Raw genomic sequence first — 10490 nt, forward strand, 5'->3', positions numbered from 1 at the left:
ACTAATGACACTTTAATAACAAATAAAAGTCACTGTAAAAAATAACTACCAATACTTTTGAGAGAAATTAAATACTTATGGTCACTCCACCGTGCGGTCATCGATCATTATTAAAATCATGACATCATAAAAAATGGCAAAATGTAAAAAAAACAGAGTTGCACGACATAAAAGGGCATCAGGGAATGGGTTGTTAGATTGATTAGGACGTTAAGTGAAATTGACAACGATAATAACTTAGTTTTCCTAATTAACAAATGTTTTAATATTGATTATTAATTTACAATGAAATCATTATATCAATAAATTATAAATAACTAACGAATATGAACCACACACATAATTAAAAAACAATTAAATTCGCATGAAAAATGAGTTATAGAGTGACCGACAAATGGACCATTCAAAAGTTGCTTTCTTAAGCTTAATTTGACGAGTTTGTTACTTTTTAAAAAAAAAAACACGTTTATTATTTAGATCGCATAATTAAATTAGTAGGACATCTTTTATTCTCTTCAAATAATGAAACAAGATGATGGAGGTAGTGGAGTTGGTTTCAGTGTTAATTTCATCAATTCAACTAATTAAGAATTATTTATTCTGCAAAGTATAGTTTTCAGACACAAGATCATTGTGAGGATGATCATCTTTCAATCATTGTAGTAAATTATAAACTAAGATTATAGGATTTTCATGGCAAAAATCTTTTTGGTTGCATTAAAAATAAGTCAGTGTTAGTGAAAGAACACTTAATTAATTAATAATATTTTATTTAATGAATTAATTGATTATGGGCGTGATCCTTTCAATGCATTAAATGAAAATACATCAATTGTCACGAGTGTTGCTTAAAAAAAACCACGCCTCAAAGGGAGAAAAGAAAGAAATTTAAAACTATTTATTAAATGGGATTAACTATAAAGGAAAAATGCACTTCTTAAACTTTAGAGGGGCCACCTTAATAGCTGCCACGTGTTACGAGGGAGAGCAAAGGACCGGCAATTAGTAGTAATCCTTTTTTTTTAAATGTTAATCCACGCCAGCGATCTTAATTTGAATTCCATCTTACTACATTTTTATAACGAATTACATAAACAAGGGAATAATCCCTAGCCCTCGGTCTTGGTTCTGGCATGCCACCATCGTCTTACCCTTTTTTTTTCATTTAATAAAATTTAAATTTTATTTATATTAGAAAATAAAAAAAAAGAAATTGTCAAGTCTCAACCTTCAAATTTTTGTACTATTATATTATTTTTTGAAAAAAATTGATTGTTTTATATTTTTAAAACCAAGCAAAATGTTTCCGTAGCCGGTCGGTCAAACTCAAATGGCTTATTAGGCGAAAAGAGAAGAACCTCTCTGGCTTTCCTAGGAGGCTTCCATCGCTTCGCTTCTCCGCCTCTCTCTCTCTCTCTCTCTCTCTCTCGCACTCTAGATCGGAATATTAGATCCAGCTTGTCGGATTATGTGCGTCCCCATGGGTACAGCTTTGACTACTGACAAATCTAAGGTTAGAAGCGCATGGATTTTTGGTGTTTCAAAATTTGTCTGCTGGTACTGGCGTTGTTGGACCATCCCATCCATTTCCCCTTTAGTACCAATGCTCATTTTATGTTCTCCACTCACTTTCTGCGTCGCTTCCCACCCCATGCCCTCTACTGTTTTTCACACTTCCAGTGATCTGCCGACACCCTCTTTAAAAACAACCCAACCGCACGCTCACCCTCAAATCGCTATTCTCATCATTGTTTCTCTTGTCTTGCTCCTTGCCTTGTTGTTTGCCATGGGATTCTTGTTCAGATTCCTCAGACTCAGGAAGCTCAGACGCGGTAAACCCACGTCCACCGTTCTACCTGATCAAGAAAAGGGGAAAGATTCTGGCGTTGAAGGTGAAGAGTTTGTCAGGAAATTCAGATGGGAAGAAATTAAGGATGTGACTCAGAATTTCTCCCGCGTGGTTGGTCAGGGAGGGTTTAGCAATGTCTACTTGGCTAACCTGTCTGGTTCCAGTCAAGGAGCAGTTAAGGTCCAGGTTGGTAGCGATCGACTGAACCAAGTGTTCAAACAGGAACTGGATATTCTGCTTCGCCTCCGTAACGACAACATCGTAAAGCTTCTTGGTTACTGCGATGATCTAGGTACCTTGCTTGAGTCTTTTGCTTTACTCTTTTGAAAAGTGAAAGAAAAAGGCTTTTTAACTACTTCGAAATGAATAGTTATTCATTGATCCTTTCAAATTTTTGTGTCCAGAGGAAGGGGCCATGGTGTTTGAGTACGTTCCAAATGGAAACTTACAAGAGAAGCTACACGAAATGGAAAGGGGAGTACTTCCATGGAAAACCCGCACGGCCATAGCTTTCCAACTTGCCCAGGCAATCGAGTACCTACACGAAAAATGCACCCTCCAAATAGTTCATGGGGACATCAAAGCTTCTAATATCTTGCTAGATGAGCATTTTAATTGCAAGCTTTGCGATTTCGGGTCAGCAAAGATGGGTTTTTCGTCTACGGTGATACCGCCGTCTTGCTCCAGGACAAAGCAAGTAATGATCGGCTCACCGGGTTACACCGACCCTCATTATTTGAGGACTGGGTTCGCCTCCAAAAAGAACGATGTTTACAGCTTGGGCGTTATTATCTTGGAACTTGTTACTGGAATGGAAGCCTTTTGTCCAGAAAGGGGACAATTATTGACGTCAATAGTGGCACCCAATTTAAGGGACATCGCTGAGTGTGGGGCGGAGGAGAAAGTGGCAGAATTGGTGGATCCACGTCTGGCTGGAGAGTTTGACTTGGAAGAAGCCAGGGCTATGCTTTCAATTGCTGCACTTTGCCTTCACCAGTCTCCCACTGTTAGGCCTTCCGCTTCTCAAATCATGCAAACAATCAAGGACAAAATCACTTCCATCGACTTCCTCTTCTCACCTGGCAAAGGTTGCCACGAGTAACTAATTGATGGTGACAACTTTGTTGCTTTGGGCTTTTATGCTTTGAAATTGTTTATAAATAGTTTCAATTTTTATACCCTTTCTCTTGTAAGTAGATTTGCAATGTCAAAATTTCAGGGCCTGTCCTGCAGTGTGTGCCCCTAAATTACAGAAACAAAAGATTCGCATTGGAATTTAGCACTTGTAATATTCCTGTAAATTATATCCACAATTCTTTAGGACAACAAGTTTACTGTAAGTGGAAAGTGAAAGCACAGCGGACAGATAAATTGGATTTTGAAGTTTTCTTTATTTGATTCTTGCCCTTTTTGAAAATGACCATTGCAATGCTACTATTGATTGTTTTCATTTTTTTAAATTTGGTATTTCTGGGCTCTCTCTCGTTCATGTTGCTTCAGTTTCAGCAAATACAAGGACAGTGGATGGGGACGTTACGGAAACGCGTGCCTGTATTTCTTTTATTTATTTGATGAGAAGTGTGCCGGTTTGAATTCAAAACGTTAGAAGGATAGAGCCCCGGCCCTAGATTGGCAGGGCTTCATGGGCCTGAAATATTTTCAGCCCGAGCAGAACCAAAGAAGGCCCAAAAGTCAGGCTAGGGGGCAAGTCGATGCTTGTCTTTTCGAAGAGAGCGGGGAGAGGAAGTGAAACTGACGCCGACCGCTGGAGATGATGTCGTTCTCTTTGTCACCGTTAGTAACTCCATTTCCGGCAATTGCTGCGGCCAAGGGCGCCTCAAATTCAAACGAACATCCAAAATTCCTACCCTTAAATCTCCAAAATGGGAAAAGCAAAGATTTGGTTGGCATTTGTTTGAGGAAAGCAAAATCCTGTTCCGGGACTAGAAGAAGGTTTTGCTGCAAATCTCAGCTAGCAGATTTTGCCGCTGTTACCTCCGCTGCCTATGGGGTGCTTCTATTCTCTGGCGGTCTCTTTGCCTGTAACTCTACTCTGCATTAACATCTCTCGATATGCTTTCCTTTCATTTACCAATTGGAAAATTGCCAAACACAGTAACATAATTTGCAATTTCAAACTTGCTTCTAGTTACTAAATCAGGAAGCAAGGGATCACTCTTTGGTGGCCTCACTGGAGCTGCTCTTATGGCATCTGTATGTTTACTTTCGACTTCTTCTGCATTCTGTTATTGACGTTTTCTTTTTACTTGTGCTTTCTTCCTTCTCTTTTTTTAAATCTGTTTTCAAATTAGACCCAATTTATCCTCTCAAAATTACTGTGATGTTGCTATAAATGCAGATTATGCTTGTTAAATCCTTACTCCTACTGCCTTACATTATTTCTCATACGTTTGAAATGTGGGATGGACGGAACATCAATTATACAATCCCCATTTGTTTGGTTTGGTTCAGTCAACTGAGCTTTCATTCTAATTATTGATAATATGTGATTGTGAGCTTTGTTGCTTGCTTTATCATCCTTCTGACTTTGATTTTAGCTTACATGGGCCCTATAATAATCATCATGTAATTTGTGTCACTGCTCCCATTAACTCTCTACTGTTTTTAACACAAACAGACATTTTGTTCTTTTCATCCTCCATTTCTAAATTCTAGGGTTGTTCATTTACTTGTGGTGTTCGTTGAAAGACAGATCCCACCATTCCTGTGCTTCATTATAACTACTTCAATAATGTTGATATGCTTGGGTTTTGCTCTTCTAAGTGGTGACTTAGAATAAATATATTAAAACCATATCGGGCTAAATTGCTCTTTGGACAGCTGTAGGAGCTTTTGAGATTTATTATCATTTCCAATGTTGAATTGCTATGCTATAAACAAATCCTGTTGAAACCTTGCAAGACACCATTAGATTGTTGTCTTATCATTGTTTGAGTTTGTTTCTTTTTCTGGAATGTGTTAACTAAAAGTTTGGTATTTTTTTACACGTGAACTTTGCCAGCCTTGAGCCTCCCAGCACCTAATTGTATTGTTTAGACCAATTGTTCTTTTGTCTTTACTATTGTAAATTTCTATTTGAAGGCGCACAATTACTTCTCATATGATATCTATCAAAGTTTTTGGCTTTTCTTTCTCTACATGTTTCAATTGAATTTCCTTTTGTCACTTCTTAAATCTCCTTATACTTGAGGCATGTTCTTCTGTCACTAGACACTTCTTCTTTGGCTTGCATTTACAATTTTTCAGTAATCATGTTTGAGTACATATGCCTCATTTTTTGGATTCCGTGTATATTTTTAGGTTATTGTCTGGTGAAGATGTGCTTTATTCCCTTTGGGTCACAGAAGAAAATATTAAAGTTGATAGGTCAGGCTGCTGTTACTTGAAGGCCTAATGCTGCTCGATAATTCATGTTTGCAATTGTAGACACAAACTCTCTAATTAACATTAATGTGAGAGTGGTTTAGTCATCTTCTGATATTGTCTACATAGGCAATTAGTCAGTGATCTTCTGAGTTTGGAAAACTATACCATTAAGTAATTAAAAGTTTTTTGGTTATGTGAACTGCATGCTATTCATTATATACTCCATGACTAGGGAAAATAGAAGAGATGGCATACGATTCTTCCTCTTTCCGTGGTTGACTTGATAATCCTCCATCTCAACCTTCAGACTTCCTTTTCTTATTATTTCTGTAATTCTTCACTCATGCCACCATTTGAAACATTGATATTTCCAAATTTGACTTGCATCTTCACACTAATTTTCTATTCTTGAGAGGAACGAGGTTTACATCTCACTCCACTTCATAAACAATAAATAAATAATCTCTGGTTAAACCTCTTATTCCATCTATAAAGTACCTCTTTGTGAGCTATAATATAATAGCCTCCTCAAGTGTAACCATTTTATTAATCATCCCAATGCCAGCGTTCTTCTTCATTTCTTTCCGTGTTAACCACATCCAAGCCACTATTAATTTTGTCATCCCCACAGAATCATGAAGCATTTGAAAATGTTTGTCTAAATTGTATCTCTAAATTCAAACAATTACCATTGTCTGTTACGTCCTTGGTTCAAATGAATGCTTTAATTGTGCTCCTTAAGGATTTTCTGGATAAGATCTTTACATGATGTGGAAGTTTTTATAAAAACAACACAGTCCAACTTCGTAGTGCTATCTCTTTTGTTTTCTTCACTTCAATTTGCTTGATTTTTGTTGGGTGTCATCGTTATTGCTAAATGGATCATTTAAAATTTAGTTTCTCTTTGAAAACCTAGTCTTCTATTTAAATAGAACTTATATTACCGTAAAATGCAATAGTTGTGTAATATTTGGTTGTCCTGTTCAGGCTTACTTTCTTATGCAAGCATCAGAGACAAAAGCAATTGGTGAAGCCCTTGGTTTTGGATCGGCCTTCCTTTTCTCCTCTGTATTTGGTATGTTTATTTTTTGAATTTTTTTTTTATACTCTTACATTTTACTGTGTTGATGACCATGGCGCATGTGCACAATGATTTAGATGCATTTCATGTCAGTTCATTAAACATCAAAATATGGAATATAAGGTCTTATCCTTATCTCCCTCTCTCTCTCCTTATCTGGTTACTGTTTTAGGGATACGATTGGTAGCTACACGGAAACTGATTCCTGCAGGTCCCTTATTAGGTGTTTCTATCTGTGCATTGGTTGTGTTTGCCTCCGCATATTTACAAGATAGTCTTTGATCGTTGTCTTTTATATTTTGCACAACACTGCTGGAAAGTAATTACCTATTGTTTATGTGAATAAATTAAGTTACTTTAATATGATACTTGTATTCCTATTCGAATTAGCAGCTGAACTTCAAGTACTTTCTGTGTCTCGCTTCGCAATATGTTATTTTTTGCGCATTCAATGTTCACCATCATGGATGGCTTAATATGCTATTTGCATATCTAAAAGGGAAAAAGCTATTGGACGATTTTTATACGCGTGTCTTGTGCATAATTTTACAGCTCCTGCTAATTGAAAATTTAGTAAAGTTGTCTAGAGAGCCCCTAGCATTTTCCGTGAAAGGCAACGGCAATTGATTTTCCTTTTCGGTTTTCATTTTTCTTTTCACACTTCTTTCCAGGGGCTGGTTGGCTTATGTAATGTTGGCAAGGCATAAAAATTGAGTGAAATGCTTTATACGTAGGCCACAGGCCTTTCTGCTGATTGAAAATAAAAAAACTCATTTGAAGTTAAATAGAAATTGGTCTTTCACTCTTATGTTTGTTTAATCGTTCTCACAAAATTGTTTTTTCCTGTGTTAAATTCATGCAGACAGAGTGATGTGTTTAAGACAATTAATTAGAAGGTGTGGGCATTTGTCACTTATCCAGCAGATAAAGGGGAAAAAAAGTAAAGAATAGTATTTTTTTCTATAAGCTCAGAGAAGTTAAATGATATAAATAAAATATAGGGGTTTTCTTTTTGAGGAAATATGTGAAATTATTAGTAGAATTAAGAATAGAAAGTAGAAAAGTTGTGCCAAACAGAAAATTTTCTCCAGAAAATTATAAGAAAGATGATTAAGTTAAGAGTTTAATGAAAAACGTTTTAAGAGTTCCACAGACCAGGCCGCCGCCTGCCTCGGTTTAGCATGGCCCCCTCAACAGGTTGTTGTTGCTGGTCATGAAGAGGTGGTGGCTTGGTTTTGTCGCTGAGTAAGAGTCGGCGGTTTGAGTTCTAATTTGTTTTAGGGGATAAAGTTTTTTTATTCGGCATAGCTTATGTCATCAGCTGAAATAAATAACTAAAAAGATAAGGGTTAGCTGGGTTGGCTCATGGCCTTGATCAGCGACATGATCAATTTTTATGCTATGACTGCATTTGTTTTTCATTTTTAATATTATGATTCATTCTTTTGCGTAATTCTAACGAATTCCTGAAGCATGTGCTAAATGTCAATCATTTTTTTTTTTGACTAAGTTTTTTTAAGGCTTTGATTTAAGTGTCAACAATAAAATTTATGAAATATGCATGCGGATATACCGCAGAAAGCGCCCTGCTTGCTGCATGCGGTTCATCAAACATAGACTTCGGGTTTAAAAAGCATAAAAGAAAAAAGAATTGAAGTTCTGAATTTCGTTTTCAGATTGTTAAGTATTCATGAAAATGCGTCTCAGATTATTCAAATATTCGTACATGGAACTCTCAACTCATCATTCATATAATGTACAGTACTATTAAAGTACATGAAAAGTCTCTTTATGATCTGTTTTAAAGAGGCTGTAGCCATGTGTTTTTCTGTAAAAATGAAACCGAGAGAAGCTTCCAGTGACCCACTATTGGGTTGCTTCTTGCATATGGCTAGCATTTTGTGAAAAAAAGTTGATAGCTAGGCCATGGCCATTGGCTTGAAGAGTTAATGGACATGGGAAGGGAAAAAGAAAGGAATGAATGGCCCTTAAAGTTCTCGTCGAGAACCATGTGGAGTCTTCTACTCATCAATCACGGCCCGATCCCAAAGTTCGTGCCACAAATAATCTCTGATAAAGCTTGTTTGAAAGAATCAAGCACTTGATAGTCAAACCGCTCACATGCAATCATTACTCCACAATCTGCAGGAACTTTCGCAACTTCTCTCAAAATGCTCCATAATATATGTTGTAAGTTGGGCAAAATAATGAAATAGAAAGTGCGTTTTCTTGTTTATTTTCAATTTCCCCTCGGCCCACTTGATGATAACATAAATGAGACTAACAGCAGAGCACAGAGAGAGACAGAGAGAGAGAGAGAAAGTGAGAACCACACAAAAAGAATGCACAAAGTACGTTCTGGACATGACGTTTGGGAATCAGGGATTAGTCACTTTTGTTTGGGAAGGGTGGTTGGGCGTTTTTTTTATCTTATATAAATCTGCTACTCGAACCAACTTTTGAACAATAACAAGGGGAAAACAAAAAGAAAAGAAAAGAAAAGAGTTCCGGTTCATCTGGTGACTAAACTGGCGGACCATATTGGAGAACAGAAAGGAGAGATGGGGGGGGAGTTCCCGACTTTTGTTTAGTATCAAATTTCATCATTAAATACCCTCTCTCAAAAAGGAACTCCACTACATTTTGTCCCTAAGTGCTCGTGTAATGAATATGATACATCAATTTCTTTTGTGTTTTGCTGTTGAAAATTTTTATCTTTTCTGCACCTCCACCCCCCTTTTTCTTATTTGGGAATTAATGAACAGCTGCTCGATTCCTTGTTCACAAAGGTTACTTCGGACTACCGTGTAATGACCCCCTGAACGTAGTGATCAGTGTGCTATTGACACACCCTTTTGGACCTAACATATATACTTGTTTGATGCTGCCAAGTTAACTAAGCATGGTTCCATAAAAGAACTAAGAGGGTGCCTGTGACCTGGGCGGTCAAGTGTTCTCTGCTAACGCTTCCAAAGAATATTTAAAGAACTATATATGTATTCAAGCTAAGTGCACAAACCCCACCCATTTAGGAAGAAGAAAGAAAAGAAAAGGTTCACAATCTCCACTTAGCGGGCAGCCTTGGCCGTGCTATGGAATAGGGAATAATCTTTAAAAAGAAGGCCTTTGGTAACATTATTTTAAATCCTAAAGAAGTAATTAATTAGCACTTTATGACTTTCCTCGCTGGCTAATACATTGCTTTGCTTGTATTTGAATATAATTTAGGAAATAAAATATTGATAACATATGACTTTCGTGGAATGGAGGGTCACCGCGTTTAATGGTCTCACTCATCGCCCTACTGATTTGATATACAGCTAATAGACATACCTCTGATCATTTTTCTTTCTTTAATTTTTTCAACTACAATTTGCACATAGGCACTTCATCTCTCAAATCCATTCAAGAAAGAGTAAGGTTCAAGATGAACCAAGAACTGAAATTTGTCGGGGAAGAAGCACTGATTTTAATGATTTGGAATCATTTTGAATTATCAATCGACTTGATGCGTATATAGTGACAAAAGGAAGGACAACTAGGGTGAATAATGGCTAAAGCAGCCGCGGACAAAATGTTCCATTTCAATTATAGGCATTGTCTTGTTCTCTACCATGGATAAGTAGCGGGCCAGACCAATGCTTTTCATCGAGCAAGGTCTATGCTTCCTTCTCTTAAATTATCTCCTCTTCTGACAAGGGATTAGGAAAATGTACCGACCCCCCCGTGATCACGTGGTTGTGTTAGCTAGAAAAAGAATGCAAGTAGCTCTTAGGTCTGGTTCTGGGCTGCTGGTACATTGGAATTTTGTGTTTCATCAAATGGAATGAAAAAAATCAAAACCTATTATATATGCCGCAATCTTTGAAAAAACGGGGAAAAGGAGAACTTAAGTGCTTAACAACATTAGTAGATTAATAAAAGAACATAAGGAGAGAAAAAGGAGTGAACCTTAATGAATGGTACCAGGATCCCGGTCTGGGCAACTGAACAAAAATGTAGGACCAGGGAATTCCTCCATTTCCATTTCTTTACCTTATTATAATTTCTTGAAGTAGTAATAAAAAGCAATTTAATCAATTATTTTCATTGAAGCACTTCCAATTTTTTTTTGGTTGATTTCGAGACAAAGAGATCTCAATGCAATGATGAGGCACAAAGTTGAGACCCCAA

At 37.0% G+C, this 10490-nt stretch overlaps 2 protein-coding genes across 2 annotated transcripts; both read left to right on the plus strand.

Annotated features, from left to right (window-relative positions):
- Window positions 1-1767: 1767 nt before the first annotated feature.
- LOC110427006 (Protein kinase superfamily protein) lies at window positions 1768-3266 on the plus strand. The gene is made up of 2 exons (XM_021442365.2): window positions 1768-2141; window positions 2254-3266. Exons 1-2 carry the CDS (start codon window positions 1787-1789, stop codon window positions 2949-2951), a joined length of 1053 nt encoding a protein of 350 aa, XP_021298040.2. The 5' UTR covers window positions 1768-1786; the 3' UTR covers window positions 2952-3266.
- Window positions 3267-3514: 248 nt separating this feature from the next.
- On the plus strand, window positions 3515-6681 carry LOC110427014 (Transmembrane proteins 14C). The gene is made up of 4 exons (XM_021442374.1): window positions 3515-3891; window positions 3999-4063; window positions 6224-6311; window positions 6490-6681. Exons 1-4 carry the CDS (start codon window positions 3621-3623, stop codon window positions 6597-6599), a joined length of 534 nt encoding a protein of 177 aa, XP_021298049.1. The 5' UTR covers window positions 3515-3620; the 3' UTR covers window positions 6600-6681.
- Window positions 6682-10490: the final 3809 nt, after the last annotated feature.

Source organism: Theobroma umbraticum, unplaced genomic scaffold, assembly GCF_002168275.2.
Source record: "Theobroma umbraticum cultivar Fairchild unplaced genomic scaffold, ASM216827v3 scaffold_30.0, whole genome shotgun sequence".
In the NCBI taxonomy this organism is placed as follows: Eukaryota; Viridiplantae; Streptophyta; class Magnoliopsida; order Malvales; family Malvaceae; genus Theobroma; species Theobroma umbraticum.